Source organism: Vulpes lagopus, chromosome 18 (genome assembly GCF_018345385.1).
Source record: "Vulpes lagopus strain Blue_001 chromosome 18, ASM1834538v1, whole genome shotgun sequence".
NCBI lineage: Eukaryota > Metazoa > Chordata > Mammalia > Carnivora > Canidae > Vulpes > Vulpes lagopus.
In genome coordinates, this window is record NC_054841.1 from 21,306,478 (window position 1) to 21,331,089 (window position 24,612).

Below are 24,612 nucleotides of genomic sequence, written 5' to 3' on the forward strand. Positions count from 1 at the left end.
CACACCCTGAGCTGAAGGCAGATGCTCAACCACTGAGCCACCCAGGCGTCCCCTCCTCCAAGTTTTTTAAGGTTGTCAAGGTAGTGTGGGGAGAGCAGTTAGACTATCTTAGATCGAAAGTGTAGATCCATCTCTGGTGCTAGTAATTCCATGTTTAAGGATTTCCCACACACCTGAAATACCTCAAGTGTGCTAAGAAGTTCATAGAACCATATTTGGAGAATTGTAACCTATAACAGCAACTCATTAGAAGTAACTTAGCTATCCATCAGTAGGTGAGTCCTTAGGGTAATTGTGGTGCATCCATGTGCTGCAATGCTCTTCAGTTAGCAGCAAAAATGAGAGCTGGTAAGAAGCAAAACATGTTGCATGTGGCTAAGTGAAACACCTACTTTTCTAAAAAGTTTTCTTTTTTCAAAAATATTTTATTTATTCATGAGAGACACACACAGAGAGAGGCAGAGACACAGGCAGAGGGAGAAGCAGACTCCATGCAGGGAGCCCAATGTGGGACTCGATCCCGGGTCTCCAGGATCACGCCGTGGACCGAAGGCAGCGCTAAACTGCTGAGCCACCCAGTCTGCCCTCTAAAAAGTATTCTTATTTTTTTAGTTATGTGTGTCCATTCCTTTAAAGGATCGTATGGTAGAGTTTTTTTCAAACTGTCATCCATTGGCCACCTCCATCAGAATCCTGTTGGACATACAGATTCCTGGGCTTCACTACTGGATCAGAATCTCCAGGGATATAGCTCCAAACCTTGGTTGCTCTCTAGCTCCGCAGACTGAGATGCCCGGGTTTGGGCAAAGTGTGGGCCCAGGCAGGCAGCAGACCCCACTCATTTCCAGGGTCCCTGATGGGAGGTCTTGGGTACCTTTCCCTCTTCCCCTGGACCAGGCCTCCACCATCCCCTGCCCCGACGTAGTTCTTCATTCAAGTACTGGGATGATTTTGGAACTGGTCCTAGGGCAGCCCCGGTGGCTCAGCGGTTTAGCGCCGCCTTCAACCCAGGGCGTGATCCAGGAGACCCGGGATCAAGTCCCACATCAGGCTCCCTACATGGAGCCTACTTCTCCCTCTGCCTGTGTCTCTGCCTCTCTCTCTCTCTCTTTGTGTCTCTCATGAATAAACAAAATATTTAAAAAATAAGTAAAAGCTGGCACTTACATTAAAAAAAAAAAAAAAAAAGGAAAAGGAACTGGTCCTAGCTCTCTAGATAGCTAATCACCTAGCCAGCACTAGCCGGGACTAGGAGTATTAGTCAGTCTGCCCTGAACCAGGAGGGACAGCCTGGGGTTGAAACTTACTGGACATGCTCTCACCTCCTAAAATGGGGCATTCTTACCTCACACTCTGAATCCTGGGGTGAAGGACCAAGAATGGGTCCCTTGCCCTGTCAGGTACCCCATCGCCACCCTGCACAGGGCAGAAAGGGAAGCTCTGGGACAGGGTTCACAGGGGAGCCCTGAGAGAGGACCAGAGAGGGTTTGGGGCCAAAATTCAGGGCCTTGGAGACCAAGGATGCTGGGGGCTGGAGATGCAAGAGTATAGAAGCTGAACAAGAGTATGGGAAGGTGTCCCTGGCCAGGGGTCTGCTCTCGCTCCACATCATGAGGACCACCTGGGGGCACTAGCCACTGATGTGGGCAGGGATCTAAAGGCCAAGAAGGGGCCAGGACATCTGAATTTATAACAAGCACAATGCTGTCCCATTATTCTTATGGCTGGGCATGAAGGGGAATGTGGCCCGTAACTAACATAGGAATGTGCAGAGGTTTATCTGAGACTTTAGAACAGGACTAGGTATATGATTGTTAGGAACTTCCCTCCCCTAGGACTCAGGTTTCTGTGCCTGGGGAGGGGCACAACTTGGCTCTGGCTTCCATATGAAAAAATCACAGCAATATTAATAGGCGTCAGAATTTCCTGGGGGCCTCTCATGTGCCTGGTGTGGGCCTGTGGGCATGGCGCTGAGTCAGGAGCATCTCTCTCTTTCAGCAGATTTATTGAGATATAATTCACACACTATACAGTTCACCCATGTAAAGTGCACATTTCAGTAGTTTTTAGGATATCTGCAGAGCTGTACATCCATCACCACAATCGATCTTAGAATGTCTCAATCACCCCCAAAAGAACCCCATACCCATTAGCAGTCCCTGCCCACTCTCTTCTCCCCTAGCCCTGGCAACCACCAGTCTGCTTTGTGTCCCTATGGATATTCCTATTCTGAATATTTCATATAAATGACATCATACAGGGACACCTGGGTGACTCAGTGGTTGAGCATCTGCCTTGGGCTCAGGTCAGGATCCCAGGGTCCTGGGATTGGTCCTGCATGGGCTCCCCAAAGGGAGCCTGCTTCTCCCTCTGCCTGTGTCTCTGTTTCTGTCTCTGCCTCTCTCTGTGTCTCTCATGAATAAACAAATAAAATCTTTTAAAAAATGGCATCATGCAATATGGGACCTTTTGTGTCTGGCTGCTTTCTCTTAGAATAATGTTTCCAAGTTTCACCTATGGTGTAACGTGTGTCAGGACTGCGTTCCTCTTTATTGCCAAATAATATTCCGGCGTCTGGATATGCCACATTCTATTCACTCGTTCATCAGTTGATGGGTACTTGGGTTGTTTCCACTTTTGGGCTATTACGCATAATGCTGCTGTGAGTATTCATGCACACGTTTTTTGTGTGGACATATGTTTTCAGTTCTCTTGAGTATATACACAGGAATGAAATTGCTGGGTCATACAGTAACTCTATGTTTAACATTCAGAGAAAATGCCAGACAGTTTTCCCAAGCGGCTGCATCACTTTATAATCCCACCAGCGCAGTGTGCGTGTTCCAGTTTAAAATCTTTGCCAACGCTTGTTATTATCTGTCTTTTTGATTCATACCATCCTAGTGTGTGCAAAGAGGTTAACTCATGATTTTGATTTGTATCTCCCTGGGAGCCTCCCTATTTTACAGAAGAGGAAACTGAGGCTCAGAGACGTGAGGAGCCTTGCTTCAGATCCTGAGGATGTCCAGCAAGGATGGTTAGAGGCAGAAATCTAACCCAGGCACTGCTCTTCCCTGGACTGCATTCCCAATGGAGAAGAAATATTCCCTCTAAGGAGATGGGGGCCCCTGTAAAGGGTGAGCAGACTGGAGATGGGACACATGCCCTTGAGGGGGTAAAACGAGATCGTGTGCATTCTCAGGATTTCCTGTGGAAAGCCTTTCACAGTGCCTGGTGCAGAGTAGGTACTCAGGACCTGTAATTATTGTTATCACCCTGGCAGGAGCCTGTACCCCCACCCCCACGCTGCCCAGCCAGGACCTTCCCAGAGGAACCTGGGCTTTTCAGGGCCTGCTTCCCACTTGGGCACTTCTGGAAGGTACCATATTTGTTGAAAAAAAAAAAAAAAGGCTGGCTGCTGCCCTACAGGACCACAGGTCACTGACCTTCCAGCGCAGGGACACCTGGATTCGGCAGTGGGTCTCCAGCCCTGCTTCATAGCTTGATTTATTCATGTCCTCAGCCAGTCAGCCAGTCTCCAACCCACCCTTCCCCTGACTTGATTCTCTGCTTCAGAGAACTGATAACAGTCCCTGCCCTTGAGGGAGGTTCACTCAGTCTGACTGCAGGAGGGCTCGAGGATGGGCTAATGTGGGGGTGGTGTGGTGGTTCCTGTGGGTAAAGGAGAGGGACAAGCTGGGTGTGCTGGCTGTGAGGGTTTCCCCTAAAAGCCCCCCAGAAGGACATGCCCTCAGGTGGGTTCCCAGCAGGACTGTGGTGGGTGGGAGTCTTGTCTGGGATGAGCCAAGGGGAATCCAAGCCCAAGGCATTATGGGAGAGGTGGTGATGTTCAGTGGGTGAGGAGGTGATCCATATCCAGCAGAGCAGAGTTCAACACTGGGTGACCTCAAGCAAGCTACTTAACCTCTCTGAAGCTGCTCCCTCAACTGTAATAAGGTGCTGGTGATACCTGATAGGGGCAGACGAGATCCCTAACATGCCGTGCCTAAACGTCCGACCCAACAAACACACCCCAAGAATCTCATGCTCAGGTGCACCAGGAGACAAGGGCGAGAATGCCCTCGGCAATGCTGCCAAGCACCCAGATGGGAACACAAATTCTTGTCAACAGTAGAATGAATAAATAAGTTAAATTGTGGGATATTCATGCAGTAATAAAAATGGACAAATTACAGACATGCAACAACATGCATGAATCTCACAAGCAGAGTGGTACATGCAAGGACGGATGTGATAGGATTCCATGCATATAAAGTTCTAAATGATAGACAAAACTCAACTCTATTGCTTAAGATGACATACATGGAAGTAGTAAAGCTGTAAAGAGAACATGAAAAATGTGCTTTCCTTAAACGCCAGGGTGGTGGTTACTCTCTAAGAAGGAGGAGAGTGGGTCTGGTCAGGAAAACACACGGGCTGGGCTGGGGGGTTCTGTTCTGGAGTGCTGTGTTTGGGAGGAGCCGGCTCACCTTTATTTGCTTTATAACATATTTATTGACAAAACAGTATAGACATGTCTTTTTTTTTTTTTTTTTTTTAGTATAGACATGTCTTATGCACTCCTCTGTAGGTGTGATTATCTCAAAACCTAAGAATAATTCAAGCCCTTGGTAACTGGACAGAGGCTGGTTTCCCTTCACCCTCTCTCTGTGCCCCAGCCAGCTCTGGGTCTGTGTTTGGGGGGTGGAGAGCAGGAGTGAGAAACTGCTGAGTGAGGGTGGGTGTGAGCTGGCCCCTCCCTCGCCACACTGCTCCACACAAAAATGCCCCAGAAAGACACTGCCCAAGGTTTTTTTAAACCGCTTTATTCAGGTTGGCTGGTAGTCACAGATTGGATCATGTGTACAGGGTTACCCACACACCCCTGGGCAGAGCCCTCGGCCTCTCCCACATCCCAACTCCATCACTGAGGGGCGGCCAGAGGTTTGAGCCAGTTCCCAGGGGGTGTTGGGCCCAATAGAAATATTTACAAATTACCAGGGGGTGGGTGTCCCCCTAATCAGGAATTGTGAGGGGATTGGTACTGGGGGGCCTTTGGCTCCCAACAGCCCCAGGCCCTTGGGTGGGTGTGACATGGGCCCAGGAGGGGGCTGGGACATTGGAAGCTGGCAGAGGGGGGCTCCTGGAAGAGCCCGAAGACCCTCGAAGGGGTCCTGCTGGTGCAAAACTCTGCATAGGGCCACTGGGTCAGAGGGGAGAGGCCCTCCTTCAGACTTGCCATGTGAATGGGCAGATTCCTGGTTCCCCCACCTCTGCAGAGGGTGGGACAGGGAGCCGTTTCTTAGGTATAAGGAAGCTGAACATGAAGGATCCCCCCAGGAGGCAGTGGGATGTCTCCCTCTCCTCCCAGGCCCCCTGCAAGTGACTCTGTTCACAGGCCATGGGCCCAGAGCAAGGCTCTCCTGGGGGCTCTGTGCCCCAGTTTTTCGCCAAGGTAGAGGCCCTAGTTCTGCTCAGAAGATTCAAGTCCAAATTCGGGGAGGGGTCACAGTCCATTCCCCGGGTTCAAGCGGGGGATGATGGGGCAGGAGGGAGAGTAAGGCTGGGAGGCCCCGGCTCGGGACAGGATGGGAGACAAGCAAGCAACGCAAAACACTGGACTCCACAGAAGCTGGTGACAGAGAGGCAGCCTGGCCCCGGCGTGGTGCCCGCCCCAGCATTCGGGGTGGTCATCCCCTTGGTGCGCGGGGCCACCTTCTCCGAGCCAGGTCACCGCAGGGGTCTGAAAAGGAAGGGTTGGGCAGGGCTTACATGCTGAGCAAGGGAGTGGCGGGCAGAGGGCCGACGTGGTGGCCGCAGGCAGTCTTGGGGATGGGGAGGCGGCTGGACCCAGGCAGTCCCGTCCCCAGCGGTCCAGCGGCTCCTCATGCACTCTGTACAGCTGAGGGGCACGGGGGGGGTGGGGGCTGGCCGGGTAGGCATCAGTCTAGAGGCTGCAGGCCTCCTCGTCCACCGAGCGCTTCCGCAGCTCCTTGCCCGGCTTGGGGGGCGGCGGGGCGGGCGCGGCGGGCGGGGCCTCGGGCAGGTGCAGGACCGAGTTCTCCCCGGGCTGCACCCGAAGGTAGGCCTTGACCTTGTGGTGCCGGGCCTTGCCGTCGCTGAAGTCGATGACACGGCACTCGTAGGTGCCTTCGTCCGTGGGCTTCACCCTTGACAGACGCAGTTTGTGGGAGATGTTGCTGCCCACCACCTTGACCACCTGGGGAGGGGGACAGAGAGACCGTGACCTGGCCAGCAGGCGGCAGCTGGGAAGAGGGAGAGCGCAAGTCTTGGGAGCCCACTTGTACCCTGGGGCCCCAGAAACACTCCCACAGAGGCGCTGGGGGCTTGCCGGAAAGTGAGTCAAATAGCAAAAAAAGTAGAACCCACTTCAGTGTCCATCAACAGGACAAAGAAGTGGACGGTCGTCAGTTGATTTGATGGAATACTGGCCAGCAGTTAAAGCCCGAGCCAGAGCCGGGCTCAGCGACACGCAGGGAGAGAGTGATCTCACTGCAGAGCTCCTGCAAAAAACACTCTGTCCTGGCTTCGGAGACACATCTGTGCAAGTGTGAAAACAGCCAGGAGGGAATGCGGTGGCCTCCTAGCAGTGGCTGTGTCTGGGCTGGAGCCCGGGGAGGGGCGGGGACCTAGGAGAGACCTCAGTTAAGTCTCAGCTTAGTGTGAAATGTTCTGCTGCTTTGAACAAACAAACAAAAAAGAAGGCTGATCACAAATATAGCAGGATACTAATAACTCCACACCGGTTGCTGGGAGCAAGAGCGTCTGTAATATTTGTCTTTGTACTTTGACTCTTTGCTTGTTTATTGATTTGATTCAGTTTTTTGATTTTTATTTTAAAATTGAAATATAGGGTGCCTGGGTGGCTCAGTGGTTGAGCATCGGCCTTCGGCTCAGTGTTGTGATCCCAGGGTCCTGGGATTAAGTCCCACACTGGGCTCCCCATGGGGAGCCTGCTTTTCCCTCTGCCCATGTCTCGGCCTCTCTCTGTGTTTCTCTCCTGAATAGATAAAATCTTTTAAAAGCAAAATAAAATAAAATTGAAATATACCTTGTATGCAGTAAAGTGCATACAGTTTGACAAAACTGTGTTCGTGAGCACCACCCAGAGCAAAGCACGGGCCACGTATAACCCTCTAGACCACACCCTTGTGGCCCTTTGTCATCAGTACCCCCCCACCCTGACTTTATCACTGTAGATTAGTTTTGTCTGTTCTTGAACTCTTTTGCTCTTTTGTGTGTGGCCTCTTTCCCACCAGGGAAAATCAGTGAGGCTGCTCCTGTGGTTGCACAGCTCCGTTTGGGCTTTTTCACTGCTGAATAGTATTCCATCATAGAAATACTGCACAATTTGTTTATCCAACCACCTGTTGATGGGCATGTGGGTAGTTTCCAGATCATAGCTCTTATGAATAAACCTGCGGCGGCTATAAAGCTACTATAAAGCTAAGAATTTTTTTCAATGAGAAGAGAAAAAGCAGCTGGATATTTTTATAAGGTTTATCGCTGGGGAAGCCAGGGAAAGGGCCCAGGGGACCCTATGATCTACCGTCGTAACTTTCTGTGAATCCACAATTCAACACAGGAAGTTAGAAAGGGAGAAGAGAGGGGTCCAGCCTGGAGAGGAGAGGTGGGAAGGAGTTTCCATCCTTCCCTGGCCCCTTCTTAATTACAGCCGAAAGGACCCCACCCTGCCTCCTGTAGCCCCCACCCTGCCTAGACAGAACGGGGATTTCAGCCCCCAGCCCCTTGTCACTGACCTCACCACCAGTCAGCATTACTGCAGGCTCTCCAGGCCCAGCCTGGAGCCGAGTGGACCTCAGACCTGCAGCCTCTGCCCTGAGCCCTTCGGGCCCCTCTCCCCCAGAGCAGGGGGCAGGCATGGAAAACCAGCTGTCACTCTCTTGTCAAGCCCCAGCTCCTGGAGCAGGAGGCTCTTGCTGGTCACCTTTGCAGTAAGGAGGCTGGGATGCAAAAGAGGAGAGTCTCCATGGGGTGCATTCACTGCAGATGTGCCTGAACCTGTGCTGGGTGCGCGCACACACACGCACACACACACACACACACACACACGACTTACAATATCTCCGGACCCCTTTCATTTCCCCCAAATGCCAAGCTCTTTCTGACCTCACAGCCTCTGCATATGCTGGTCTCTCTGCCCCAGTGGTGTTCCCCATCTCTCTTCATCCGCTTGACTCCTGTTCATTTTCAACCTCACCTCCTCCAAGAAGCCCTCCATCACAACCCCTTGTGCATCTCCTAGCAGTCATTATCGTTGAAGACCATTTATTCATCTGTTGGCTTGATTTCTGTTTCTCTCCCTGGCCAAACTATAAACACCACGAGGACAGGGATGACACCCCTTTTGTTCATCTTAGTGACCATCTAGGGTCTTGTGCCCTGTAAACAACAACGGCAACATTTGTTGAATGAATGGACTCATTCTAGGGTCCTGCTGGGTGACAGGTGCTGGCAAAGCCAGAGGGGGGCCCTTCCCAGGCTCCAGAAGGGAAGAGGAAGATAGGTGGGCAGCAGCAAGGAGCCTGGTCCGTCTGAGCCTTCCAGCTGGTCATCACCCCCGTGAAGCCGGAAAACATGGGCTTGTGGTAGAGCAGGAGGCACGAGGTGGGACACAGGCAGAGTGCCCAGTAGGAAGAGCAGGAAGTTCTCCCAGCCGCCCCTTCCTGGTGTGGGGCTGAGAACCAGCCTCCCTGCCTGGCTCCGGGCTGGGCCCAGCTGGAAGCCGCAGGCCCTGCTGGTTCCATCACCTCTGACCAAGGGCACCGGGACACCCTGTGGCCCTGCCATGCTCTCAGGCGAGTTAGGAGATGCTGTTGCAAATGCACAGCGGGGAGCGAATTACCTCAACATCTGTTTCCCTCACGGATATTAATTATCCTTCATTTGTCAACCCTACAAGGCGCTAATGGAGTAATAATGCGAAGCGCTGGGAGCAGCGGCTCCTAAGGAGGGAGCACCAGACGCAGCCCATCCCTCCCACCCCCAGACCCGAGGCCCGGCCTAGACCGGCCCTCTGCCAGCAGTCTGCTCCCCCTCCAGCACTCTGTCGCCCCCTCCGCCAGCAGACCTGGTGGCCTTCAGAAGGAGAGCCCTTCCTCTCTGAGAGAGGAGGAAGGAGTCGGGGAGGGTGCTGGGAGGCTGGGTCTGATCCTGACCAGTCACCAGCACCCAGGCTCCTGGGACGCATTCATCAGGCATTTGGTGGACACTTAGTAAGGGCCTGCTCTGAGCTGGGTGCTGAGGTCACAGCTGTGAACCAGCCAGACCCCAGGTGGTGCTGCATGGACTCGTAGACAACCCAGACCCCACACCGAACCCAGCACCTCAGGGAGAGTCACGCATGAGACACGGCTCTCGCCAGCCCTGGTGTCTACCCCTTTCAGCACGATCTGGAGTGAAAAACCGTAACAGCAATAAGAGTAGTGCTGGCGGCCAGTGTTTACAGAGCACTTGATCACCGTGAGATGATGTGCTAAAAGCTTCATATATCTTTTTTAAGCTTTGCAGTAACCCTGTGATATGGGCCCTGCCAAGATAGCCTCAGGAAACTGAGGCTCAGAGAGGTAAAGTGATTTGCCCAAGGCCACTCAGCCAGTGACAGAGACATGGGGAGCCTCCCATGACCAATAACCACAGGGCTACCTTTTCACCCCATCCTACGTCCTTGCCTATGTGCCCAGCCTTCCTTGGCTTGGGGAACGCAGCCCATCCTCAGAGGCAAATCCTGTAGGAGGGAGTCCAACATCCTGCTCCAGCTTCTAGGGGGTGGAGGGAGCAGCCTCTTGGAATTTCCTCATTCACCAACTGGGCCTCCAGCGAGACCAGAGAGGCCAGGACGAGAGGAGACCTCTGCGCCTCGGCCTGGCTGTAAATCATAATCACCTCGGCACAGGCATCGACAGGCCTTAGCAGTGCAATTAAGCACCTAATTATGCTGAAAGAGACAAGGCGAGTCCATGCCATGACCAAGTTCAGCCTCCTCCCCGCTCACTCACAGCCCAGGCCTTTCTGGGCATGGCAGGGGTACCCCTGGCCCCTCAAGGCTGGGATCTTCCTCCAGAGCCAGGCCAGGAAGAATGCGTGGTGCTGATGCATGTCCATGGTGCCAGACCTCTCCTACATGTAGGCTCATGGCTGAGCCTGAGACAGACAGGGTGGCCCCAGGAAGGCATTGGGATGGGGCTTAGGGGTCAGATGGTCCCTGCCCCAGGCCAGGGCCAGCTCTGAGCCCTGCCACTCCCAGGCCCTCCATCAGCAGCACCCAGACACTTCCACCAGCAACCCCATCCCTGCCCCCACCCTTGTGTTCAGAATCCAGCTCAGGGTCCTTCTGAATCTGGACCCCAGAAGGCCTCACCCACACCAGCCAGACCCTCCCAAATCATCACTGCCCTGCTCCTTCTGCATTCTGGCACAATCAATTCCAGAATTCCACTGATCTTCCCTCTGAACATCACTGGGCCTCTCCTCTTCCTTCCAGAGTCCATCCCCCTTGCACTGACTAGGGTCACACAATGCCCCCAACTTAGGGCCTCTTCCTTCGATGGCTCCTGGCAGTGGCTGACTGGGCCCTTTGGGGTCTCATCCCCACCTGCCCCTTGGCCACACCAGCCTCCTGCAGTTCCTCCAACACACATACCCAGCCGAGATCCCTCACTCCTAGTCAACACCTCTATACTTCAGTGCTTACTTTAAATAATAGCACCTTCTCCAGGAAGCCCTCCAGACCATCCAGACTAGGCCAGGTCCTCTGTCACTGGCTCAGACCCCCAGGGAGCTCTCCTCATTTTGTGGTCACAGTTGTCATTTACTTCTTATCATGGGTGATGACTGGGTTAATATTCATCTCCCACACTGACCTGGGAGCACCTGAGGACAGGGACCGAGTGTGTATGACCATGGCCTTCTGAGAGGCATCTTCAAGGCCCTCAACCTCTCTAGGGATTCTTCAGGCATTCCTGAGATGGATGGAGTGGTTTTGGCTCCATGTGAATCTCCCCTCCCTGGAGGAGCTCAGAACATGATGCCCTATGTATACTGTGGACCACTGCAGGAATTTTAAGATGGAAACACCGATAGCAGAAAATAAAAATCATAATAAACCACGAGCCACCACTTGGCCTGTTAATCCTTTGTGAAGGATGCAGACTTTGTGCACCACTCCAGCTGTCCCAGCCCTCCACCAAAAACACCCAGGTCCACATGTGCACCACACATGCAGAGCCACTGGCCAGGGTTGGCAGGGGCTTGGCCTGCAGAACCACTTGGTTGATCTAACAAACAGGCCTGTCTTATAGCCATTCATGGAGATTTCGTGGAGATTCCAGAGGGAGGCTGCAGATGCTTCTTGATGCCCTTCAGGGCTGTACCTGGCTTTTGGGGCCTGGCTGGAAGGGGTGCAGGCTTCAGGATGAATGGGCCAGAGCACTGGGCCACATGTATATGGGGACCCTGGGGGTCTAGGGTTCTTCTCCACTAAAGCAGCTATACAATGAAGGCAGGTAAAGCAGGTTGAGGGGGTGAATTTCAGCTTGCCTTCATTAGGAAGTTGGGAACCACTTCTGCTTGCAAAACTGGTTAAGGGGGGGATCCCTGGGTGGCGCAGCAGTTTAGCGCCTGCCTTTGGCCCAGGGCGCGATCTTGGAAACCCGGGATCGAATCCCACGTCGGGCTCCCAGTGCATGGAGCCTGCTTCTCCCTCTGCCTATGTCTCTGCCTCTCTCTCTCTCTCTGTGACTATCATAAATAAATAAAAAATTTAAAAAAACTGGTTAAGGGGAAATTAACCCAAACTCTAAAACAGAGAACTTCAGTTAAATCAAAGGAAAAACTTCCAGAACTTGAAAACAGCCAATAAGAAAAATAAGTGGTCTGAGCCACAGAAATGAGGCACCGAAGGTGAAACCCTTGGCATATGCCAGTTGCCAAGAAAGATGTTTTTAGGCCAGGGGTCCTTCCCCAGGTCCCAAGTGAAATGAGATAATTCATGTAATGTAAAGTGCTCATCATGGTTCCTGGCATATGGCAGGCACTCAATAAATCTTAGCCGCTTTATTATTATTATTATTATTATTATTATTATTATTATTATTTTATCACAGATGCCTGTCCTATTATATAACTGATCTCCCTACAGGATTCTGAGCTCTTTGATTCCCTCGCCTGTTTCCCGCAGAGAAGATGGGCCTCCCTTCATGCTCCAGCTATCCCCCACCTGCTGGGAATAGGAGTCTTGTGATTCACAAATTCATATAAAGTTTTCACTCTAGTAACCACTGTTACAAGGTGTTCTGGCTGAGGGATGCTAGGTGCTGGCGCCACTGTGTCCTCAGCACTGCCAACCCTGATCCTTCCCGGGGTTACCATGGCAGCCCCAGCAGGTCACAGAGCCCTCCCATACCAGGGTCCTGGAAGCTGATGGTACTCCCTCCCCCAGAACCTGGGATCCCACAGCACCCACGCCGCCGAGCCAGTGTGCTATGCTGTTTAGCTCCCACAGTGTTGTTCAAATTAGGTTCCAACAGTTAAAAATCAGGAGCTGCCCACTGCAATCAGGATTTTTAGAAGACAGAAGGCTACTGGGTTGAATTCCTGCCTGGCTCAGTTGGCTCCTACAGATACAGGGCCTGGGTTCTAGGCCCCATGAGCCACCTTGTGGCTTCCACACAAGCCACCTTGTGCCTTCATGTCATCCGTATACATACAAGTACAGGCACAGACGCACATCATGTTGGCATGTCTGTGTATCAAAATCTGTGTCTGGGCTTATAACACAGTTGGCCTGGATGTGTGTGACTGTCATTCAATTATTTATTGGGCACCTACTATGTGCCAGGCGCTGCGCTAGGCTCTGGAAACGTAACAGTTAATCAGGCAGGCACAGTCCCAGCCCCACTGAGTCTGGGAGTGTGGGGGGACAGATAGGAAACAAACACACACATGGATGATTGCATATGGAAATACAGGCAGCACGGAAATGGGATGCCGGCTGAGCCACACGGTCAAGGGGCGCTTCCTGAGCTGAGTTCTGAAGGAAGAGAGAGGGAGAGTTTTCTGGGCAGAGGAACTGGCCCATGCAAAGGCGAGGCGGTGGGCAAGGATGGGAAGGGAGAAAAGCAGCCAGAGTTGGGACGGGAAGGGGAGACAGGTCAAGCAAGATGAGACAGCCCAGACAGTGAGCAGAATGAGTTGAGCAAAGCCTTGAAGGGCCATGGAGAAAAGTTTGAGCCTTTTAGCCCGCGGGAAATGGGGGTGTGCATCTGCTTATAGGCGTCGGTGAGCTCTGTGTGCATTTAAGAACTGTCATGTGTGTGATCCTGTCTGGACAAGGAGGTAGCCGATGGCCATGAGTTTCCTCGCCAGACCCCTGGAGCCCCAGCTGGTGCAGGAATTGCAGGGGCTGGGGGCGGGGAGTGATGGCATAATCACGCTGAGCACATTTATTTTATTTAACTAATTAGCATCTTCGCATTCCCCTCACGTGGGGCCTAGCAGCCTCGAATTCTAATCCTCTAAGTCAATTAGATTATTCTTCCCTTTGCCTGAGACACTCCTTAAACCGCACACAAAATGATAGGAGAGTGAGTTGCAGGTGTATTAATATATACACAGATCTCTATCTACCCAGGTTTAACTGGTGGGTGTTTGGGCAAGAAATGGGGCATTGCATATGGATGTGCCCTTGGTAGAGGGTGAGGGTGAGGGGCAGGGGTAGAGGGGGAGCTGCAGCTGCCCTAATCTGGAAGAGGCTTGAATTGCCAGACCCCAGCTGTGAAGGGCCCTGGGCAGACTACGCAAATATTGCTTTAAAGGCCCTTGTTCCCCAGGGGTGTCTGGGTGGCTCCGTTGGTTGAGTGTCTGCCTTAGGCTTGGGTGGTGATTCCGGGGTCCTGGGATAGAGTCCCACACTAGGCTCTCTGCTCAGCAGGGAGTCTGCTTCTCCCTCTCCCTTGGCCCCTCCCTTGCTCCTTCTCTTGCTTGCTCTCTAATAAATAAATAAAATCTTTTTTAAAATTTTTATTTATTTATTCATGAGAGACACACAGAGAGAGAGGCAGAGACACAGGCAGAGGGAGAAGCAGGCTTCCCGCGGGGAGCCCAATATGAGAAACTCGATCCCCGAACTCCAGGTTCACCACCTGAGCCAAAGGCAGATACTCAACCACTTACCCACTTACCCACCCAGGTGCCCCAATAAATAAAATCTTAAAAAAAAATAAAGGTCCTTGTTCTGTAATCTGCCCACCTCCCATTAGGGTGGCTGCAGGAGCCTCCTCCCTGGCCTCCCTGCCTCTGCTCCCCCATCTTCAGTGCCCAGCATGGCACCCTCCCTCATGCCTGCTGATGGTGTTCACTCTGCACTGTGATTTCTGCTCTAGGGCAAGGCTCCTCGGTGTACCTGTGTCTCCTTGGCCTTGGGGCCCGGAGCTCCCTCAGAAACCCTTGAGAAGCTGTGGAGGAATCAGCTGAGAAGAGTCAATTTGGAGGTCACTCCCTTCACACACACACTCATACCTGCACTTCTGATGTCACTAGCGGACTTACTAGCCTCCTGCCAGGCTGACCTGATGCCCCAGGCACCCATCCAGCCCAGCCCGAGGGCCACACATGTCCCCAGGCCTGTCCCCTGTGCTCAGCATGCTCTTCCCTTCCACCTCCCTTCTCAATCGTGCTGGCGTCTCCCAGGCCCAACTTTGGGTGTTCCTCCTCCACAAAAACTGGCACTTCCTGAGTCCCCTAAGTCCCCACATGGGGCCCCAGCAGCGTCTGGAGACAAGGTACTCAAGCCCTAAAGTCAGGCAGCTCAGCCATGTCATGGCCTCTAGTCAATCTCTGACCCCTCCAGGCCTCCGTGGCCCTACCTGGAAAATGGGCGAACACTTGGCTGTTCCCTATGGCTTTGTAGCAATGATAAAATGAGTCCATGCGTAAGACCGGCCAGTACTGAAGTCCCTTGGCTATAGGTCTCCCGCCCCACCTCACCCACAGGAGCCACATGACCCAAGTGACCGTGACATGCCACCACAGTCAGTCATAATGGCCCGAAGAAAGCCAGCTTAGTCACATCAGACCCTGTTAGCTCCCCAAATTAAAAATGCTGCTGAGACAGACACAAAGCATCCAGACCACACACAGCCTTGGCCCTGACAGGAGAGAATGTGTCTTCTCTCCCCTTGTCATTTTTTTTTTTTTTCTGTGCCTGTCATTCAATGAACTTGAAAAATCTGCATCTTTTAAAAAACAGAATGAGGCCATTTTTTCCCCCTTTCTTTTTTCTTCTCCATCTTCGTGCCCAAGCTGCCAGCTGAACTGGACCTTTTTTTTTTTTTTTTTAAATTACAGCTGTGTCCTCCATTAGAGCCGTTGCAAGAAGTCATTACCAAAACTCACACTTATTTTGGTGGCGTCCTTCCCTGTGTCTTCCTGCTGAGATGCTTTTAGCTGTTGGGAGGGAGCGGGAGGGGCAGAGAGAGCAGAGACAAGGCGTTAGCATCATGGGGTGGGAGTATGGACAATAGCTAAGATTGTAGCTGTGACAAGTGATGCTCTGGGGTCTGGAGTCGGGCGTCCCTCAGCTCTGTGTCATCTCAGGGTGGGGGTGAGCCAGAGCAAAGGAAGATGAAGAGGGTGCCTGTAAAACTGCATGTGCTATGCATTTAGATATGTGGGTATTTAGGGATCTGTGGGGGTGGGTGAGCCTGCCTGGTGTGTCTGTTGGAATGTCTGTCTCTACACTTGTGTCTCTGTGAATGTGTTTGCATTCTGAGGTGTCTCACACCCATGATCGTGTGTTTGTGGCAAATCCTGTCAGAGTCCTGCCCACATGGTGTTATACCCTGCAGGCTGACCCCAGATGCTTCCAGTTGCACATACCTGCAGGTCTCTGCCTAAGGGCTTCCTCTAACCCCCCGTGGACTCCTCTGGGCCCTGTGAGGCAGGCTGCAAGCGTTGAAGAGAGGTGACACTCCCAGGAGCAAGACAAAGTTGAATACGTATTTGTGAGGGGCGCCTGGGTGGCTCAGTCGATTAAAGCATCTCTGTGGCTCAAGTCATGATCCTGGGGGTCCTGGGATAGAGCCCTGCATTGGGCCCACTGCTCAGTGGGAGCCTGCCTCTCCCTCTCCCTCTGCCTGCTGCTCCCCCTGTTTGTGCGCTCTTTCTCTCTGTCAAATAAATAAAAAAAATCTTTGGGACACCTGGGTGGCTCAGTGGTTGAGCATCTGCTTTTGGCTCAGGTCATGATCCCGGGGTCCTGGGATCGAGTCCCACATCAGGGTCCCCACGGGGAGCCTGCTTCTCCCTCAGCCTGTCTCTCTGCCTCTCACTCTGTGTCTCTCATGAATAAATAAATAAAATCTTTAAAAATAAAATAAAAAAGAAAGTCTTTAATACATATCTGTGAATATGTTAGAGGCTACTTCATGAACACACAAGAATGTGTGAGCATGCCCGCGTGTGCACTTGCAGGTGTGTAAATGGCCGTGTTCATATGTGAGCATGTGCACAGAGGTGCATGTATTCATATATTATTTGCATTTACTCAAGTGGAGGAATGGAAGTGTCTTTGTTTGGGCTCCCCCAGCAGGAGACCTTGAGACAAAGATTCCAGTGCTATTAGTCTAGCTGGGCGGGGATCCCAGGGGACACCAGTAGGGGCGTGGGCCCGTGAGACCACAAAGGGAAGGAAGTCAGTAGTGGGCACGTTCTCAAGCCAGGGACGCTGCGGGCAGCTGGAACCTACTCCCCGGGGCACCTGAGGGAGACAGTGTGGAACTCTCCAGTTACCCCGGCTGTAGGGAGGTTGCGGGGGGCCGTGGCCTCCAGCTGTGTCCGTCACTGCCGGGCTGCCTTGCGGGCTCTGTGGCCCAGGGGAAGCTCTCAGGCAGAGCTGCAGGGGTTGTCAGTGGGGCTGGTGGCAGGTGTGTGCGCTGGGCACCAACAGCATGGGCTCCAGTGAATGCGTGTGCAGGGACGGGGTTGCCCACCGGGTCTGTTTCCCCACCTGTACCCTGAGGGAGGGGCTCTGTGCTCTCCGTGGTCACCCCAAGTGCTCAGCCTAGCTCGCCCTCCCCCCAGAGGGCAGAGAAGCGCCCCGGCTCAGGTGGCTCCCCGGGGGCAGTACCTGGCTCGAGGCCCACGCCTGCTTGTCGGTCCAGTCTCTGTGGCTCCGCACGTACCACCACTGGATCTCCAGCGAGTAGGATGGGGAGCCGCTGCCGCGGAAGGAGCAAGCCATCTCCACGTCCTCGCCCGTCCGCGCCGTCATGTCGTGGGGAGTCTCTGTGAACAGGGCTGCGTGGAGAAAGGGGAGGCCTGGCTTCAGGTGGGGCCCCGGAGGAGCCCGGGGAGGCCGCAGGAGGGGTGTGCTGAGCAGCTGGGGACACATGGGGCCAGAGGGGCAGGTCCAGGGGCCGGAGCACCCCCCACACTGAGTCGCTCTCCCGGAGTCCGCGAGCCCCACGGGAGACCCACTCAGGGCTGTGAGGGATCGGAGAAGGGCTGGGTTGGAAGGCGTGAGCAAGGAGGCCAGGAAGGCCAGGGAGGAGGTGCCAGATTTTTCTAGTCACCCCTACCGCTCTCCCTCCCAGGTTATTATCAACCCCAGAGCACAGCAGCCAGCGCCGCAGTCTTTGTAAAACCAAGTGAGACCTGGCCAAACCCCTGCTCAGAATCTGCCCTGGCTCCCCACTGCACCTAGGAGAAAGCTCACGGGCTCACCGGGCCCGCCCACGTCCCCCTGGTCTCCTCTCTGGCCTGTGAGCGTGCCTTGCTTCCCCCTCTTTTGCCCTGACTGTGCCCAGTGGCTGGAATACTCTAGCCTTGGGCTCTCTTTGCCCAGCTGGCTCCTTCACGCCACACAAAGCTCTAATTAGGCCCCTTCAGAGAGACCGTCCGTGACCACCCGGGGTAGGGTCCCTACCACCCCGACCTCCTGCCTGCCCGACCTCGACCTCATATCATTCACTGCAGGCACTGCCTGCCGAGCTCCCTGAGAACAGGGACCCGGGGCTCCTCCGGGCTCCACCACCCTCAGCCCCTAGCAGGTGCTCTGCGTGTGCCGAGCTGATTGCCCATTCTCCATCCTCTGAGGACAGCCACGCCCGCCTCCCGTCCCCCGCAGGGCCCAGCTCCCCAGGAAAACCCCAGTGCTTAGCTTCCCCAGACCCAGCAGGAGCCCCGCCCAACACCACCAGGTAAATGAGAAAACAAATCCCCACTTAATTTGGCCAGTGCCACTCCCCACCATATGTTCTGTCTCTCCTCTCTCCAAACAAATATTGTCCTGAGACGTAATTAGAATTCTTTCCTCTTCTCAGGAGAGATTATCTCGCCCTGGAAAGATGCCTGGCAACGTGCAGGTCACCCAGGGAATGTGTGTCCGTCAGCCCTCCCACCCCGTACCCTACCTGGCTGCTGCAGGCTGCAGGGTGCCTCCCTCCCCCGCGGCAGAAGTGCCACCACCCAGCCCCAGGGGTCCCTCCTGTGTGTCCCCTCCCACCTGCAGCTGGGGCAGGCGGAAGAGGGAGCCCGGGGCTGGGAGGTAGGAGTCCTGCTCTGAGGTCACTTGCCTCCCACCTGCCCCAGGATTCTGAGGGCTTTGAGAGCATCAGGAGTGACAAACTCCATCTGGAAGCTTCTGCTGTTTCTGCTCTACACACAGGGTTTCCATGTGGAGCTTGACTCCAGTAACTGGTTTCTGGGCAAAGAGAAAGTTTGCAAGGTCCCTAATCCTCAAGGTTAGAGGTTTATGGAGCCCTGGAGACTTCCCACATTCTCTGAGGTTAGGGAGGAACAGGCCGCTGTCCCTGCTGTTTAATATGAACGGCTGTTTGAATTACTGAACGTGTGCCCGGTGAGGTGCCAGGTGCCTCCATCTGCAGGGCATCTGAAAGCTGGGACTGTCCTTATTCCCACTGGGTGGGAGGCAAAACCAGGCCCCTGGAGGGAGCCATCATCGCTCATGCCCGCCTTTGCCTTCCAGGGTCCAGGCTCCAAACTGTAGAGCCGTCGTTGACCACCCCGTCACCCTCCCTTATAGCCCAGATTCAGTCTGCGGGGAACCCTGTGGATGCTGCCTCCACAAGTCTCCAGAATCCCACCCCCTGCACCATGCCCCTGCACTGGGCCAGCCGCCACCATCTCCCACCCACAACAGCACAGTGGCCCCTTCACTGGCCTCCCCGTGGCCACCCGTCCTCCCCAACTATATATTTGCAACTTGTCAGCCAGAGTTATCTTGGCAAGACACAAACCAATCCTGACTCCTTTCCTCAGAACTCTCTACGGCGTCTTCTCACTGAGGACAAAAGCCAAAGCCTTTCCCCATGACAGAGAAGGCCTCTCATGTTTGGGCCTGTCCCCTCAGGTGCCCGCTTCTGCTTTTTCCCCTGCGTATTCTGTTGCCACCACCATGGCCTCCTTGGTGTTCTCTGAACATTCCAGTTGAGATCCTACCTCAGGACCTTTGCACTTGGTATTCCCTCTGCCTGGAACAGTCTCCTCCCGCCCCCCAGATTCCCAGATAGCTCCCAACCTCCTCTGCTTCAGGACTCTGCTCAGATGTCACCTCCTCAACGAGGCATACCCTCACCAGCTCATTTAAATTGCATCTCTCACCCCAAACCCAGTGCTTCAAATCACTATTCTCTTCCAATACATTATTGGTGCCATCGGACAGACTTTCTACAATGAGGAAAATGTTCTCTGAGATAATGCAGAAACTACCAGCCACGTGTGTCTCCTGAGCACTTGAAATGTGGCTTGTGTGAATGAGGAACTGAATTTTAAATTTTATTTCATTTTCACTCATTTAAATTTAAACATAAATAGCCACTTGTAGGTAATGGCCACTGTATTGAGCAGCACAGAGAATACACTTCTTGTCTGTTGATTGTCTGCTCTCCAGGAGGCAGGGACTGTGCCTGTGCCTGTCTTACCCGTTGGTGTATCCCCAGCTCCTAGGGCAGCACCTGGCACCTAGTAGGTGCTCAGTAAATACTTTTTGAGTGAATGAATGAATGAACAGATATGACTGGGCAGTGGTGAAGCAGGGTCCAGAGCTGAGAGGTCCCCACCCTGAGAGTCCTGGGCCAGCCCTCCTCACCTTCCCTGGTGCCAGCCTGCCAGCTCCCGCAGGACTGCAGTGGGCCACGAGGCCCTGAGCCACCAGGATGGAGCTGAGAGGTGATCACGGTGGGCGCTTGGCCCCGTGTCTGGGACAGCTGGATTTTGCCTTGATCCGGACCCAGTGGCCCTTGCAAAGAGGGAAGGAGGAGAGTTGGATCTAAAGCGGCCAGCTGTGGGACCTGGCTGTCTAAGAGACGGTGAGAGGGACAAAGCTGTCACCTCCTCCAGGTGCCACTGCTGAGCCACCGGAATCAAAAAGGGCCCCCCTGCACCTGGGGAGAGGAGTTCACGGCCCCTAGGATCACAGACTAGGAAGGGCGGAGGCGGCCCCTGAACCCAGGCCTGTGAGATGCCACCACCGCGCTTCTCCACCACCTAGAGATGCTTGAGTGGAGGAAGGATGTCGGGCCAACGGGGAGAATGAGAAACAGTATGTGGGGGTCTCGTGGGTGGCAGGAAGGGCAGAGATGGGCTCTCTCCGAGTGGGGACACCATTAGGGAAGGGGCCAGGCCTCCATCTACCCTGGCTCAGCCTCCCCTGCCCATGGACACCCCCAAACTGAAAACCCAATCCTGGACCCCGGCTCTTTTTACTGATGCAGAAAGCAAGGCTCAGAGAGAGTGGTGTCTGGCCTGGGGTTGCACAGCAGCCAGAGGACACCAAGGTCAGGCCCCAGGCCCCTAGTCCTTGGCCAGGCCCTCTGACCCTAAACACACTTGGGGGAGCAGCCCTCCCCTGATCCCAGTAGTGGTCTTCTAGAGGGCGCTGTCCAACAGAAACAGAACATAAGCCGGGGGTGTGAGGCACGCATGGAATTTGCAATTTTCTAGTAGCCACATTTAAAAAGTTAAAAAAAATTTTTTTTAAACAGATAAAATTAATTTTAATCATGAATTTTATTTAACCTAAGATATCAAAAAAATTATTTCAACATGTAAGAGCAATTATTAATGAGATATTTTACATTCACTTTTGTGCTAAGTTTTAAAAATCCAGCATGTATTTTACACGATTACAGCACATCTCAATTTAGACCAGCCACATTCCCGGTGCTCAGCTGTCACATGTGGGGGATGTCCTGGCAGGTGTATCTCCTCTCCTCTCCTGCTCACGTGTCCCCATTGCTCAGAGGAGGCAGCCTCTGCCTCCAGTGCTGCGCAGTGGCCCTTCCAAGGCCACACAGCAGAGCCTGGATTTGAACCCAGGCCTGTCTGACTCCCAAGGCCATGTTCTTCCCAGAGTATTTAAACCCCTTCTGGGGCACCTGGGTGGCTCAGTGGTTGAGCGTCTTTCTTTGGCTCAGGGTGTGATTCTGGGGTCCTGGGATCAAGTCCCACATTGGCTCCCTGCAGGGAATCTGCTTCTCCCCCTGCCTATGTCTCTGCCTCTCTCTGTGTCTCTCATGAATAAATAAATATCTTAAATAAATAAACTCTTTCTGGCTGTAGCGATCTTTCTTAAAAAGGAACAGTCTAAGACGGCCAACATCTTGCAGGGTCCTCTGGGGCAGGCTGGGGAGCGCAAAGGTTTGGGCAAGCACAGAGGAGGCATTTCACCCAGCCCGAGGCAATCAGGGGAGACTTCTCAAAGGAAGTGTTATGCTCCCTGCCCACCCCCAGCCCCAGGTGGGGAGATGGTCTGGAGCCAAGAGTGGGGAAGAACTTTGGGTAGGAGGATGGGTAGAAATCTGGCTGCAAGAACTCATGGAACCAGGTGAGTCATCTGTGGCTACAGCCACCCCCATGGTGGACTCTGCTGCCAGGGTCTCTCTGACCCCCTCAGATCCCTGCCAAGATCTGCCCAGGTTAGGGTGGGCAGGATCCTAGGCCCCCCAGGATCCTGTTGTCTCCAACCTCAGTAGTGATGGGGGCAACGTGTCTGCAAGACAAGTGGGGAAACGAAGTTCTGGGCATTTGAGGCCATAACCTGTGTCTCTCTGTTCACGGGCAGGATCATGAAGGTCTGTCCCCAGCCCTGTCCCTAGAGGAGCCCCTGGCGGAGACACAGCGTAGGCAGGTGAGCACTGGTGCACAGGCTGGAACCAGGGACGGAGGACTGAGCCTGCTTCTGCCAATGGGCTTGCTTTGTGGCCTGGGGAGCATCTCCCCCCTTCTCTGTACCATGGGGGTCAGTCCCGACAGTCTGAGAACCCCACCAGCTCAGACAATCTGAGGGAGAAAGTGATGTGCATCCCAAGAGCAGTGTCCTTCCTGGGCACTGGGAAGGGGAGGAGTCACTGCCACTCGGGGAAGGAGGAGCCTGTCAGTAGGGCCCTGAGATGGGTGCATCCTGACAGGCAGAGGCCAGGGGAAGGGCACGTGAGAGCCAAGACAAGGAGGAGGGAAAGCCAGAGAGCTCTGCCGTTTTTTAAAAAGAATCCATACCATTTATGAAGCACCTACTACATGCCTAGCACTATGCAGGCACTGTCTCTAATACTCTCTAATCCGCTCCCCCACATTTGACAGATGAGGAAAATGAGGCTCAAAAAGGAGGCAGGACTTGCCCAAGGTCACACAGAGCTGGATTTTGAACCTGGGTCTGACCAGCAGTTGTGACCAAGACCTGGGGCTCTATCAGCCTTCATCAGGATTTGGTCTGAATTATCAGGAAAAGTTCAGCCACCTGGCTCCACAGCTCTGCATCCCACTTGCACACCTCCAGAGACGGGGAGCTCAGTTCCTCACACCTCCACTATAAGCGGGTACCTCTAATGGGCAGGAGCTCCCTGTCCCGGCTCTGTGAGAGAGGATACGACATCAATACCAGAAACTGGGAGGTGGTCTACACTAAGTTTAATGATGATGATGGTGCAGTAATAACGTCTAAGAAACAGAGAGTAGCTGCTTTGTGCCAGGCACTGTGCAGAGCTCTTCGTGGGCATTTGCTCCCACCATGATGCTGTAGGGGAACGGTGATCATTATCACCCCATTGTTCAGGTGGGGAAGCTGAGGCCTAGAGAGGCTAAGGACTTGCCCAAGGCCACAGAGGAAGCCATTACATTTGAACCCAGTTCCAGAGCACTTGAGAGTGGAGCCCATAGCTTCTCGACCTGCTCCTGCAGCCCCTTTTCCTATTGCCTCCTCCATGTGCCTCCTTCCAGCCACCCGGACACCCCGCCCCCCATCTCCAGTTAGCATCCCTGCGGAGTTTGGGACATGAAATCCATCTCTCCTCTTTGACTTCCTCCTGTCCGGAGCCCCCTTCCCTGCTCAGGTAACTCCACACAGCCGGTCTCCGGGGAGGCTGGTATAATTATAGATTTTTGAGAAGGATGCAATTGCGTTCTCCTGCCCCAGGGCCTGAGCAGGGCTGGGCTCACTGGGAAGACAACTAAAACCGGTGTCCAGAAATTAGGATTCTGCAGGAGAAGGAGAGGGGGCTTGATTGAATGCAACCTCTTCTTCTTTTCTGCTTTTAATTAGGGGCACAATGTAGTCATTAACCCCAAGCGCTGTTATCGGGCACGGTCTGCAGGAAACAGCTCTGGGGCCCTGGCCCGAGTCAGTGGGTTTGGCTTCTGGTAAAGGCAGAGGATGACCTGGAAGATCTTGTCTGCCCTCCAAGACTAGGGCCTGGCCTCCTTCCCAACTTCCAGGCCCTGATTCAATACATCTAGGGCTTTGCCTTCAGGCCTGGGTTCGAATCCTGTTTCTTCTACTCCCCAACTGTGTGATCTGGGCAAGGCGCTTGACCTCTCTGAACCTCAGTTCTCTATATGAAAAAAAGGAAAGAAAGAGAGGGCATTGGGGAAGATGACACAAGGCAACACATGCCCAGTGCCTGGCACATAGTAGGTGCTCGATGAATATCACTCCCTTCTCTCACATTTGAGCTCAAAATCCTGTCATCTCAGGAAGAGTTTATTTTTTTTAAAGATTTTATTTATTTATTCATGACACACACACACACACACACACACACACACAAACAGAGGCAGAGACACAGGCAGAGGGAGAAGCAGGCTCCACGCAGGGGGCCGGATGTGGGACTCGATCCTGGGTCTCTAGGATCACACCCTGGGCTGAAGGCAGGCGCCAAACCGCTGAGCCACCCAGGGGTCCTCCCAGGAAGATTTTAAATATGCTTCTTGCAGCTTCATCAGATCATGCAGCGGGTGCAAGGTCTGTAGTTCCCACACCCGGGCCCGTGTAACCTCTTGTCCATCAGTCCTGCACCTCCACTCCTTCCTCACTGGCTCCCCACAGCCAGTGACACAGAGACAGACCTCAGGGGGCTTGTCCACCAGAGGCAGCCTCGGCCCAGCCCCCAGCTCCCTCCCCCTCTGAGGTCTCCATCCCAGATCCTCTGATCCAGCCCCATCTCCTCTCTCCCTCTGCACAGCCTTCCTTGCCCTTCTAATCTTCAAATCTCTGGTTTGAGGCTGCCTCCTCCAGGAAGCCCGCAGGGACTGGACCACAGGCCACCCATCAGTCTC

At 53.7% G+C, this 24,612-nt stretch overlaps 1 protein-coding gene across 1 annotated transcript in view; it reads right to left on the reverse strand.

Moving 5' to 3' along the window:
- Nucleotides 1–2,442: 2,442 nt before the first annotated feature.
- The window catches only part of VSTM2L (V-set and transmembrane domain containing 2 like), a 39,371-nt gene continuing 17,201 nt past the window's right edge, over nt 2,443–24,612 (reverse strand). Inside the window, exons 2-4 of the mRNA XM_041732243.1 lie at nt 17,168–17,337; nt 15,436–15,486; nt 2,443–6,220 (exon numbers count right to left, since the gene is read on the reverse strand). Coding sequence (XP_041588177.1) covers nt 5,948–6,220; nt 15,436–15,486; nt 17,168–17,337 — 494 coding nt within the window. The 3' untranslated portion in view covers nt 2,443–5,947. The remainder of the gene's footprint in view (nt 6,221–15,435; nt 15,487–17,167; nt 17,338–24,612) is intronic.